The 14,338-nt window shown below is 36.2% G+C and overlaps 1 protein-coding gene across 2 annotated transcripts in view; it reads left to right on the forward strand.

The window, feature by feature from the left end:
- The window catches only part of LOC128217006 (DDB1- and CUL4-associated factor 1-like), a 52,164-nt gene that overhangs the window by 408 nt on the left and 37,418 nt on the right, over positions 1–14,338 (forward strand). For both annotated transcript variants that reach the window (XR_008258171.1, XM_052923798.1), the window contains exons 2-10: positions 1,386–1,504; positions 2,214–2,290; positions 3,855–3,928; positions 8,635–8,751; positions 9,111–9,248; positions 9,689–10,400; positions 11,474–11,610; positions 11,951–12,052; positions 12,911–13,069. Coding sequence is in view for 1 of the 2 variants with exons in the window: in XM_052923798.1 (XP_052779758.1) it covers positions 1,395–1,504; positions 2,214–2,290; positions 3,855–3,928; positions 8,635–8,751; positions 9,111–9,248; positions 9,689–10,400; positions 11,474–11,610; positions 11,951–12,052; positions 12,911–13,069 (1,626 nt within the window). In the remaining variant the exon portion in view is untranslated. The remainder of the gene's footprint in view (positions 1–1,385; positions 1,505–2,213; positions 2,291–3,854; positions 3,929–8,634; positions 8,752–9,110; positions 9,249–9,688; positions 10,401–11,473; positions 11,611–11,950; positions 12,053–12,910; positions 13,070–14,338) is intronic.

Here is a 14,338-nt window from a genome sequence, read left to right on the forward strand (position 1 = left end):
TAGCTGTTCCATCATTCACCAGTTTGAGTCTGTAACAGTATAAGTGCTGCTATATTCATTAACAAAACCCAGTTATACTGGCCCAAGCTACTAGCAGATAATAAGTTAATATTAAAACTCAATCAGATCCTGATATACATTGTTTACAGTTGCAACATATTTTTTTAAATAATCACACATGGACAAACCTTACTTTTCAGTTCAGTTATATTTTTGTGAGTATAAAAAATGCAAGAATTATTCCATTAACTCATTTTAATTGGTATTTATATGCACCTATTGTTGACCTTCATTTAAATGCACGAACAGAAACTGACACACAATCATATGCCATATTTCTAGAGACCATTACAGAGGATTTGATCAAAACCACAGGGGCAGGGTGCGTTGTTTTGACACACCCCTTTCACCACGCCCCTCCCTTCCCCCCATTAAAAAAAAAAATCCCAGACTTATTAATAATGATGTGGTAACTTTGTAAAGGGACTTGCCCCTATATTTCCCCATATTTGCTGAGATGACCCTGCTCAAGAGGCCATTATTTTGTCAAATCGTAACCAAACTCTACACTTGTGGGCTTACCAATCTTTAAGAAAATGTACACTTTTACTGAAAAAAATGCAATTTCAAACCCCGAATGCAAAAAAACACATTAATTGATGAACAAACTTACCCGCAAATTTCACCGAAATTTTCCAGACTATAATGCATTATCCTGCTCTTGCATCATCAATTCAACACGTGTGCCTAACAGAAACCATATATCTATCACGATATATGTTAAGTGGAAATCAACGAAAATCTGATGAAATTCATGGCAGCCGGTTTTTTTTGTTAGTCTATAAATTTTATATGATAAAACATGTTTAAGGTTTTTGTATAAGAAATGATGAATCTATGAGAAAACACAACCATGCTTACCTATGTACATCTTTTTAAAATTTCACATTTGTTTGCCATACAGAAAAAAAAGGTTTTCAATGCAATTTTTCATGATCTAATTAACTACAAAAAGGCCCAAGGTTCCCTGAAAATGTTGATACATGTGGTTTTAAGAGCATACAAAATTGGTACCATCCTTTGGTCACCTTCTGTGAAAAAATAATATTCATGAGATTCCAAAGGGGGGTCACTCTAATCTACAAAGCATCCCTATCTGCAGCAGAAAAATCTTCATATTTATTAGTTTTCGGTCAGGTTAAGCATTGTTTAAGCCACATAATTAGACAGAATACACACAAGATGACCCCTACCCTCCTGTCTTTCTATTTGGAACAAATTCGTACTTAATTTGGCTGCTACATGTACCTGCAATAAATAAAATGGAAATTATTACACTGTAAAGTTTCTGAATTGCTATTAACTTTTAATGAAATGACTTTTAGAAGGTTACTATGGCTGCTCTTGACTCCCTGGCTGAGCTTAACAGTATCCTTGAGGAATGGAACTCAGAAAATGAAACAACTGGCTTTGCTACATCAGATCCAGTTCCAAAACTGAAGAGGTTTGTTTCACCTTACAATATTTTGTATTGCCTCGCTCATATTCCTAAATCATATGCCACATTTGTTGTGACTTCACAATACTTGACTCATTAATTATACAAGTTGATTTATTTCAAAGGCCAAACAATTAACAAATAAGCATAATTTTTATCAGGCTTTGAACTCAGAGGGTCTCTGGTTTGATCCTGGCTCAGAGCTTTGTCCATGATTACTGCATATAGTAATTGTAGATTGTACTTAACAACATAATGAAATAGCTTTTCAAAAATATATTTACTTTTCATTTAATTATGTTTGTTGAAAAAAGCCCTTCATAGCTCACATTACTTATTTACAAGTATGACATTAAAAAAAACTCTCCTTAACAGAATTAAGATGATTCCATCGGCGTTTCAAAATACAGTTTGCAAAGAAATGGCCATATCTTACATTTATGAATACAGCTAAGAACATTAATTAAACTGTACATATACAATTTGATGATTCGATTCCCCGCCTGGGCGCATGTGAGTTTGGTTAGTGATCACCAAGCCGGTTTACCCCACAACACAAGACCACACTTTCGCGCAACATTGTGCCAACGAGAGTGATTAATATAAGTTGCGATAGCTTGTTTCACAATCGTTGTAAAATTAAATAAGTTTAAACTAACATAATTTGATGAATATTCTTATTTTCTTATTATGTTCTTTTATATGTTTATTTCAGATTAGCAGAGATTGTTGAGTATGAAACAGAATCATTCTACAAAATGGATCCAGATCCTTTTGATGACCGACATCCTGGTAAGTAGCAATGAGTACAAGAAGAAACTTACCAATAACCATATGTATGGCTGCCCTTCTGATTTGAGCTCTTTAGTTTTACATGCATTTAGTTTGGTTATCATCTTTATTTTATTTGTTGATCAACATTTATTAAAGGAGCTCTTCAACGTCAACACAATAATACGTGAATTTATATTAAATCATAGCAATTGTTAAAATTTTATATTTGAATTTTTGAAAATATTAATTTTAAAGAATTTATTGAAACTAAATCCGCCTTGTAGTGCAGACCAGGTGGCCCAGGATTTGTGGTATAAATTTGTTTCTTCTCTTTGATTATGATTCAGGACACGCCAAAGGTATAGAGTCAACTGGATACATCTTAGTTACCCTTGGCCAATATTTTATATTGCCATTTGTTTTTGATGATGATGTAGATTATTTCACTTATATCGTTTAACCATTTAAATACAAAACTGTCCTGTGTTTCGTCTGTTCAAAGGGGATTTCATTTAGACAAATCTTTGAAAAGAGGAGGTTATATATTTTATATAGTACTGTATCCTAGATACAGAGTTCTGTAAAATACGTTACCACTGTAAAATTTCAAAACTTTATGTAACATTACCACTTTCAAAGAATGCTCTTTCTGTATTTACAAGAAAATATTAAAATAATAATTTGTCAGCATAATTTACATATTACTGGTTATATTTATTGTATCTTATAAAAATATGGGATTTACATGTACCCTACATTATCTTGAGATTGTTATTTGTTTGTGTTTTGTCTACTTAAAGTTGATTACATGGACATATTTTAAACACATTACAATGGCTTTTCGTTATTTGTTTTTGTTTATTGGTTACATTCATTGTTATTTATCTTTCTAAGACAGACTATATCTAATGGAGTATAGCCTAAGTTACCTTACCTATTAAAGCTATTTTTCGTAGAAACAAAATCTCCAACATGGAGGTGTTCTTATATATTATGTTTTGACAAGGTTAACCAATACCTTGCAATGGTTTCTGGCTTGATTTTGACAAACAGAAAAAGTTGAATTGAATAAATAAAATCAAGCTTCTTATTCACCATTGCTTGTCTACTATTGTTACTTAATTAACTTTCTATAATGGGGTCATTATAAAGTTTGTGATTTAATAACTTTGATGATGGAAAGACTACACTTTTAATCTGACAATTTTTTTTATGAAACCATATGAAATGAACATGTTTCATTGATTATATGGTATGTTCTATTTTGAATTTTGTTTGAGACTATAAATCTATATTATACTATATATATATATAACCTATATGTTACCTCAAATGTGAGACTTTGTTGGTGGTATGCTTCCACTGGGACTGAGAAAAAGCAAACTTTTAGACGATAAGCTCCGTAAAAATTAAAATGAAGCTGCAGTCTATTTAAGGTTATGATATTTTGTGTCATTAAAAATGAACATAGATTGTGCAGGTGTGTTTTGTAAGTTTGTGAATAAGTACAAAAGCCACCTACAAAACTATATGTGTGCATTATATTGTTATTTTTTATAATCCTGCATTGTTTCTGTTTCAGGGCGAGCCAACCCAATCTGCACCTTGGGCCATCTTTTCAAGGCTATGTTCAAAAATGAAGAGTTTATGAACAGGGTAAGATTTATTGTGTTATGACCTGCTGTAATAATTATCATGATGTTTCTTGGATGTTGATGGCTTTAGCAATGTTTTGAGTTCTCACTTACCAAATCTCAAATACTATTTACTGAATATTGAAGATAAGTTCAAACAACCACTTAGCCCCAAACACAACCATTATTGTATTATTACCTTTATTCCACACATAGTGCTTAACAGTGGCTCAAGCTCTTTAAGGGGTTTATAATGAAAAAGAGCCAATGAATGACACTTCCGTGCTAGAGCCAAAGTGGGGACATCATTATAAAGAACTGGAGCACATGTTTTGCCTCCCTATTACAATAATGCGTATATACATGAATCCCATCAATTCCATGCTTACAGTGTTAAAATACTTTTAGCTGGTATCATCATATGCCATTTGCACTTACTTTGTTGTCCCCGTCTGCTCTCTAAAACAGAAGCAATAATCCATGCGTTGGCAAAAATATAGCAGATAATCATGGTTTTGGGTAGAAATAGCATCTCATTATACCTAATAGAGTTACTGTATTTCAACAGTCGCATTATTGTTTTGCACATTAACAGATTTAAATGTTTGATATGCAGTCATAAAATAGGTTTACTGGAAAAAATATTTTCCATGCAGACTTATGTTCAACAAAGATAGACTTAAACATGTATTTCCCCATGGTTTGCTTCATGACATTACAGATTTTATTATAGGTCAATAATCGTTCATATGGTCGAGTTTTGTCGCTATTACTATATTTATTTTAAGCCAAGCCCTGTCTACTATTGTGTCTGCATATGTTAAAATTGCTAACTGCGCATGTTTAGCTGACACAGATTGGATGCAGGTAAGACGCGCAAAATTTAATGAATGCCAACAATTGGAATAGACACAACAGTATTTAGCTCATGTGGTTTGAACATACGCGGACAATGTGCACATGGATTGCTGGCTTTACACAATGAACTGTTATAAATGTTAAGCTCAACAAACAGTTGTCATTTCTTTTCATAAATCCTTCTTCAGTTTGAAATTTATAACAGTGGCGAAGTCACTGCCACATATGCAGAATACAATATAAGAAAGGGATTTTACAGATGGTGAGTGAATATCTTGTGGACCCTCATGAGAACCTAGCACTTGCCACTGCATCATGTCGTCTGCTGTTGGCAGTGTTGCCAGGGGTGGAGAAACGGGACGTGTTTATTGACACGGTAGTCTCTCGCTGCTTCAGGAAGCAGCATGTTATTGTTAATTTCAGTTTTTGTTCCTGTTATGTTTGGTTCCCTATCACTCCTGTGTCCTCAACTGTATACACATTTCTTGAATAAATGATTAAACAAAGTTAAAAATTATATTACAGGCAAAAAAACACCATCAAATTAAGACTAAGAAAATCAATGCGAATCATTTTATGAGTGCTAACCATGAAAAAATAGTAAAAAGCCCAGCTTTATATATTTTAGACTTTGAGCCTGGAAAGAATTTTAACAATGCAGGGCTTGTGCTCATTTTGACCACTAAAAACTAGGTTTTGTTGCATTTTTTTTCTAAAATGGCAAGGAGTTTTGTTAAATTTCTATCTAGCCTGATCTCAGAGTATGTACTGATTTCTGTGACTAATACTGTTGAGGACAAATGAGTGAGACACGATTTCCATGACAGCTACTGTTACGGACACATGAGTGAGACACGATTTCCATGACAACTATGGTTGCAGACACATGTGTGAGACACAATTTCCATGACAACTACTGTTGCGGACATATGAGTGAGACACGATTTCCATGACAACTATGGTTGCAGACACATGTGTGGGACACAATATCATGACAACTACTGTTGCAGACATATGAGTGAGACACGATTTCCATGACAACTATGGTTGCAGACACATGTGTGAGACAGGATTTCCATGACAACTATGGTTGCAGACACATGTGTGAGACACAATATCATGACAACTATAGTTGCGGACACATGTGTGGGACACAATTTCCATGACAACTATGGTTGCAGACACATAAGTGAGACAGGATTTCCATGACAACTACTGTTGCAGACATATGAGTGAGACACGATTTCCATGACAACTATGGTTGCGGACACATGTGTGAGACACAATTTCCATGACAACTATAGTTGCAGACACATGTGTGGGACACAATTTCCATGACAACTATGGTTGCAGACACATGTGTGAGACACAATTTCCATGACAACTATAGTTGCAGACACATGTGTGAGACACAATTTCCATGACAACTATAGTTGCAGACACATGTGTGGGACACAATTTCCATGACAACTACTGTTGCAGACATATGAGTGAGACACAATTTCCATGACAACTATGGTTGCAGACACATGTGTGAGACACAATTTCCATGACAACTATAGTTGCAGACACATGTGTGGGACACAATTTCCATGACAACTATGGTTGCAGACACATGTGTGAGACACAATTTCCATGACAACTATGGTTGCAGACACATGTGTGGGACACAATTTCATGACAACTATAGTTGCGGACACATGAGTGAGACACGATTTCCATGACAACTACTGTTGCGGACATATGAGTGAGACACGATTTCCATGACAACTATGGTTGCGGACACATGTGTGAGACACAATTTCCATAACAACTATGGTTGCAGACACATGTGTGAGACACAATTTCCATGACAACTATAGTTGCAGACACATGTGTGAGACACAATTTCCATGACAACTATGGTTGCAGACACATGTGTGGGACACAATTTCATGACAACTATAGTTGCAGACACATGTGTGAGACACAATTTCCATGACAACTATGGTTGCAGACACATGTGTGAGACACAATTTCCATGACAACTATGGTTGCAGACACATAAGTGAGACAGGATTTCCATGACAACTATGGTTGGAGACAAATGTGTGAGACACAATTTCCATGACAACTATGGTTGCAGACACATAAGTGAGACAGGATTTCCATGACAACTATGGTTGGAGACACATGTGTGAGACACAATTTCCATGACAACTATGGTTGCAGACACATGTGTGAGACATGACCACTATGGTTGCGGACACATGAGTGAGACACAATTTCCATGACAGCAACAGTTGCGGACACTTGAGTGAGACACAATATCAATGACAACTATGGTTGCAGACACATTTGTGAGACAGGATTTCCATGACAACTATGGTTGCAGACACATTTGTGAGACAGGATTTCCATGACAACTATGGTTGAAGACAAATGTGTGAGACACAATTTCCATGAGACAACTATGGTTGTGGACACATGAGTGAGACACAATTTCCATAATATTTACTGTCACGGACACATGTGAGACACGATTTGCATGACAGCATCTGTTGCGGACACATGAGTGAGACACGATTTGCATGACAGCATCTGTTGCGGACACATGAGTGAGACACGATTTGCATGACAGCATCTGTTGCGGACACATGAGTGAGACACGATTTGCATGACAGCATCTGTTGCGGACACATGAGTGAGACACGATTTGCATGACAGCATCTGTTGCGGACACATGAGTGAGACACGATTTGCATGACAGCATCTGTTGCGGACACATGAGTGAGACACGATTTGCATGACAGCATCTGTTGCGGACACATGAGTGAGACACGATTTGCATGACAGCATCTGTTGCGGACATATGAGTGAGACACGATTTGCATGACAGCATCTGTTGCGGACACATGAGTGAGACACGATTTGCATGACAGCATCTGTTGCGGACACATGAGTGGGACACGATTTGCATGACAGCATCTGTTGCGGACACATGAGTGAGACACAATTTCCGTAATATTTACTGTCACGGACACATGTGAGACACGATTTCCATGACAGCAACTGTTGCGGACACATGAGTGGGACAGGATTTGCATGACAGCATCTGTTGCGGACACATGAGTGAGACACCATTTACATGACAGCATCTGTTGCGGACACATGAGTGAGACACAATTTGCATGACAGCATCTGTTGCGGACACATGAGTGGGACAGGATTTGCATGACAGCATCTGTTGCGGACACATGAGTGGGACAGGATTTGCATGACAGCAACTGTTGCGGACACATGAGTGGGACAGGATTTGCATGACAGCATCTGTTGCGGACACATGAGTGAGACACCATTTACATGACAGCATCTGTTGCGGACACATGAGTGAGACACAATTTGCATGACAGCATCTGTTGCGGACACATGAGTGAGACACCATTTACATGACAGCATCTGTTGCGGACACATGAGTGAGACACCATTTACATGACAGCATCTGTTGCGGACACATGAGTGAGACACCATTTACATGACAGCATCTGTTGCGGACACATGAGTGAGACACCATTTACATGACAACTACAACTGCTCTTATCGACACATGAGTGAGACAGAATTTTTATGACAACTACTGTTGCAGATACATGAGTTGGACAGGATATCTATACAACAACTACTGTTGCTGACACATGATAGAAACCCAATTTCCATGACAACTACTATTTCTGACGCATGAGTGCGACATAATTTCTATAACAACTATTGTTGTGGATACATGACTGAGAGAGGATTTCTATGACAATTACTGTTGCAGACACCTGAGTGAGAGCCCTGTTTACAGTTCCTTTGTTCACAGTTATATGTTGATTGTTACGTTATTTTCAGTTGGTGAGTAGTTACATGTTACATGCACAGAGGGACTTGAATATACAGACAACTGCCTGCAGGCTTCTGTATGACATTCTTCCAGGCCTGGAAACATCCGTTGTCTTCCAGGAAACAGTATGTTCACATCATGATTGATGATTACTAATTTGAACCAAGAGGAAAAAGCTAATAAACAAAATTGCTTTTTTCTAGAATATATTCCAAGTTTCCAAAAGCTTGAGTATTTGATTTCCCCAACTATATACTTGATATTATCAGTTCATTTATTCTTTGACCATAACCATAACTCTTTTGCATGAAAACCAATTTGTAGAACACTTGTTTTTAACCATTTCTAATTCATCAGTTTATTTTCACAAAAAGTTAAACCATATTAATTCTTTACACTGGACCATCATGATTCATTATATGTATATAGGTATATGTGTGGTATAAGCTTTCTTATTGTTTATTAATACATCACTTGTACACAGGAAGGTCTAGTGGACAAGCTACTAGAGTGGGCAGAGCATGGTGATGAGCCAATACGCTCCTACGCCACAGGGCTACTGGCCGGTGCCATGGAGCTGCAGGATGTTGCTTCAAACAACAAGGACAAAAACTCACTCCTGGTAGGCTCATTGAATCTTTTTTGGAATTTCCTTTTATTTAGACATGTTTTCCTTGGCTTACTTCTTATTGAAAAACCAAAGTTTATCAATAACTCACATAAGCTAGTCCGAGCCAGTATTTTAATCTTATCCTTATCCTTAGACAGCCTTAGTGAATGCATTCAGCCTGCTAGTAAGCTAAATATCCAGGCTAATCAAAACACTTAGATCCTAATATTAAATTTAAGTTTGATCTAAGTTGCTTATCTAATATGGCTCAGGGACTCAAATATATATGCTTTTGGACATCAAGTCAAGATTGAGAGGGCTTGACTGAGTTGTTTTTCTAAAGCTAGCCTGAAGAACTGAAGCGATTCAAGGGTAAATGCTGAAACCAGGAAGTGATAATAATATTTTATAGATGTGGAATCTTGGCAATATGTTCCTTTACAATGTCCTAGGTTCCAATAATGCTGCAGAGATTACATGAGCTACAGCATGAGATGCATGCTGAGTATGTACAGGACGAAGCACACAAGGTTGAAGGGAACATGCGGCATTTCTCCATGTTTAGTTCCCCGGGACGTAGCCCAGCACGCAGCTTCACCTCCCCCAGCAAGCCCGCGCCCAAGTCCCCTAGCCGCTCAGAGAGTGGGGTGTCTCCAGGCAAGAAATCACCAGCAAAGTCACCAGGATCTTCATTAAAGCTGGACCAGTCAATTCCAAGTGAAAATGTAGAGACTGCTGTTGCAGTAAATGGGGACATCTCACAGGATACAACTAGTTCAAGTAAAGAAATAAATGACATTCAGTGTTCAGAGAATGGTAGTATTGAAATAGAAGTGTCGGGAAGAACTTCATCAAAAAAGGATGCAAAATCTACAAACACAAGAAGTGCTATAGTCAGTAATAGTCAGACTGCATGCGCAAGTAATGTCTCAGATAGTGTTGATAACAGTGTAGACAATAAACAGAGTGTAAATAGTGCATTAACAGACAGTGATACAGATAATAAAGCAAAGATTGGGGATGAGGATGAGGGGGTGGAAGAAAAAGGGAAAATAACCATGGAGGAGCGGAGGGCCCGTATTAAACGAACACTCTCACCCAGCATGTACAGTGGAGATACCAACCAGCACAAGAAACAGAGGACTGGTGATGAAAACTTTATGTGTGAGTAGAATTTTGTTGGGTAATTTTTCATAAATCATAGTTTGGTTTGATCACGATTAGCAAGTTGGAAGTATTGTTCTCGTATAACGGTAGTGTTTGTTGGTGTGTTTTTTGTGGGGTTCATTTGCAGATGTCAGCCTCTTTTCTTAGTAGACAAGTAATTTTGTACCACAATCATCAACAGTATTTGATTATCTAATTCCCTGTCAATACTTGCAATAAGTCAACAATAAACATTGCAAAGGGTTGACTATTATTTCAACCTTGTTAATGGTTAAATTGACATTTGTTATGACAAATACTAAAAAAGAGGAAATTCTGGAAATTTCCTCTTTAAACTAATGAATATATTATTTAAGCTGTCCTCACATAACTCCGTCTGCAGTCATATAGTGATTAATTCACGATACAATGTGTAACTGATTTTTATTATTTCACCGGTTGACCTTTCATTCCTGGAAATGTTTCTCGATACTGATAATTCTGTCTCGTCTTATCACCTGACTTCTCAGTGTATAATTCTGTTAGTCCTAGCTTTAGTACATTGACATTTCCATGTACATATCTTTTTGTAGCTTATTTTCAGTCCGAATTTTTTTCAAATCAACTTTATAAGTATACTTGTGTAACACTTCAGTGTTTACTATATTTCACATGTGTTTGTCTAACACTTCAGTGTTCACTATATTTCACATGTGTTTGTATAACACTTCAGTGTTCACTATATTTCACATGTGTTTGTCTAACACTTCAGTGTTCACTATATTTCACATGTGTTTGTGTTACACTTCAGTATTCACTATATTTCACATGTGTTTGTATAACACTTTAGTATTCACTATAATTCACATGTGTTTGTGTTACACTTCAGTGTTCACTATATTTCACATGTGTTTGTATAACACTTTAGTATTCACTATAATTCACATGTGTTTTTGTTACACTTCAGTGTTCATTTTATTTCACCATTGTTTGTATAACACTTCAGTGTTCACTATATTTTACATGTGTTTGTGTTACATTTCAGTGTTCACTATATTTCATATTAGTTTGTGTGTGTGTGTGTGTTACAGTGAGTGATGTTAGCAACAGTAGCTGGGCTGCGATCCAGCCCTACCTGATTGGTACCTACAGCCTGGAGCCCCTCACACTGGGCATGAAGCAGCGCCTCATACTCCAGTACCTTACACCCATGGGAGAGTACCAGGAGGTAGCTGTGGAATAATACATACTTTCAATATTTACTTGCAGTAGTTCTCACTCAAATACACTCTGTACATGAAGCTTGTGGAAATTGTTATGGATAAATCTATTAATCCTGTACATTTACCTGTGTACATTAAAGTTGATGATTGGTACAATTCTGCCAGACTTCAAATAAAAAAAAATTATATTAAAAAAATACATTTTATATTTGTATTGTAGATTTTAACTTTTGTGCAAGTTATTTTTTTCTTAGATTATATTTTAGTCCTTAAAAGTCCACAAAATAAAGAAAATGTTTTAAATTTAAATTTATTATATATAAAGTGAAGTATATTTAATTGCAGTTGATAAGCTGTGCATTTGAGCACCGAGCAATGGACCTTGTGTTCTACTATATCAATCTCAAGTACAACAGAGATGTGAGGCTCGCGTTTGAGGCTCTCAAGGTTTGTCGTTGCATTTATTTCCAAAATTGTCCTGCTTATTTTTGTTGTGGAACACATGAAATTATTGAAGGAATGTTCAAGTAGATCAATATGAGGGAAAACAACTGCCTCACGATTCAAAGAAATAACGTTTTATGTATAATTGTACATGTATGACTCATATGGCTGTGCAGGCATATTTCCTTTGGAAATAAACTCCAAATGAAGAGATATTGTGACAAACCGCATACCAATGCTATGTGTATTAAAATGTTATTTGTTAAATATAGAACACCTGCTAACAAATAAACAAGGAAGTAATAATAGGTCTTCTTGGATATTTGATTTCACAGTGTAAACAATGACCATTATGACCACATTTCATTGCTATTATATTGTTAACAATATCAATGTTTTAATATTCTATGGATGTAAATTGATCAATTAAGGAAAAGATGTGACTTATAAAGAATCATGTTTGATCTAAGAGTTGAATGACACAGTAGAATAAGTATTTGCTTTTGTGAATAAGCCAATGTAATAGCAACTCTATGAGGTTTTTGTTGATTGTCTAGACACATTTATATCTTTCTTAAGTTTTCTGGTGATGGAAATTGAAAGCATTGTTTTCCAGGAACACGCTTTCTATTTGTTTTTTGGAGAATGATTCTAAGTATGACCATATTGTTGAAGACGTGCTGTTTCTCATTGTCTGTATAAGTGGCATCATACTAATTCTTAAGCCTTTGAACATATGTAAAAAAGAACCAGTTTTTCATTTAGGTGTAATTTTAATTCCTGGTACCCATATACAACTTGCACTATAATTATTTTTTTATGAGTTGAATGCCTTAATATATGTTCAAGATACCATTGCAGTACCTAGCTGTTCTTCTATGCCACAAGAAGTTTGCCATTGAGTTCCTTAACCGTGGTGGGGTACAGAAGCTTCTTGATGTGTACCGGCCCTCGATCGCTGCTACAGGTGTCTCCTTGTGTCTATACTACCTCTCCTACTTTGAAGATGCCATGGAAAGGGTCTGTATTTCAGTTGTTTGTAGGCACAGTGTTGTTTTGGAGAAAACTATTGGAGGTATTATCATAGCTTTGGTTGTCTTGTCATTGGCATGCAAAAACACTGGAGCTACTCAGCATTTGAAAGATTGTTTAAGATATTCAAATGAAATGACAAATGGTACACATGTTGCCAGACCAAATTATTAAGTTATGCTCCTTTTTTTCGATTGAAAACAAAAGAAGTGCATTCACATTCAACAACAAAGCTATTGTTCAAGATTACAAAACAAACTACACAAATATTGCTCAGTACCAGACACAAACACCATGATCTTGTTTATAATGTGACAAATAACAAAAAACAAGACACAAACAAGAACAATATCACACACACAGTTTACATTTTTGTGGATAAATTGGTAAACAGGCTGTAACTTGGCCATGCATTTGGGTATTAAAAATAATTTGACACAAATGTTCTATGACCCATGTCAGTATGTTAACTGTCAAGGTCACACAAAAGCAGATATCGCGTAAACGGTCGGTCCGACGGTCCTGACCGGTAAATTTTGACTCGGTCCGACTGAATTTGTGATGGGATCGGTCTGTGTGACCAACAGTTTTCAGGGGCAGATGTAAAAAATAATGAAGATTTAATCTTTATCAATTATAAAACACCGCTTAAATGTAAGAATAATTTATTTTGTTTAACAGAAAATCACGTTTTTATCAATGATATTGTCAATTACCATTTGTTTACGAATCCGATGTCGTTATCTGGTAGTGTAGATGTTGAAATGCGTACCGCACTAAGTCAAACACCATGCAGCATTTGCCTTCCTTTGCAATACATGACCAAATAATGTTTACTACTGTGTATATATCGTGCGATGTTTTGAAGCGCTAAAATGATAAACTTTTGTTATGAACGTAGGATTTTTTTTTATATAATAGTTCCATACGTTCCAAACAATAATCTTATCCATTGAAACATGTTATTTGATTACTAAACCGGTACCAATACGGTCCGAAAAATACAAATTGCAAACAAATTGACCAATCAGAATTTTCATTACGATTAAGTGCGAGTGTCAAAAAATGGCTACCTTAAAATGTTATTCTTGGCAAAACATGGCAAAAAATTTGTCAAATAAAGTTCTGTGAACTGTTATTTGTGTTCAAGCATAACTGGTTAATATCTTTATACGTTTTTATGCCCCCGAAGGTGGGCATATTAAAATCGCACTGTCCGTCCGTCCATCCGGCTCTGTAACTTTCCCTTGTATGGAC

This window comes from Mya arenaria, chromosome 14 (assembly GCF_026914265.1).
Source record: "Mya arenaria isolate MELC-2E11 chromosome 14, ASM2691426v1".
In the NCBI taxonomy this organism is placed as follows: domain Eukaryota; kingdom Metazoa; phylum Mollusca; class Bivalvia; order Myida; family Myidae; genus Mya; species Mya arenaria.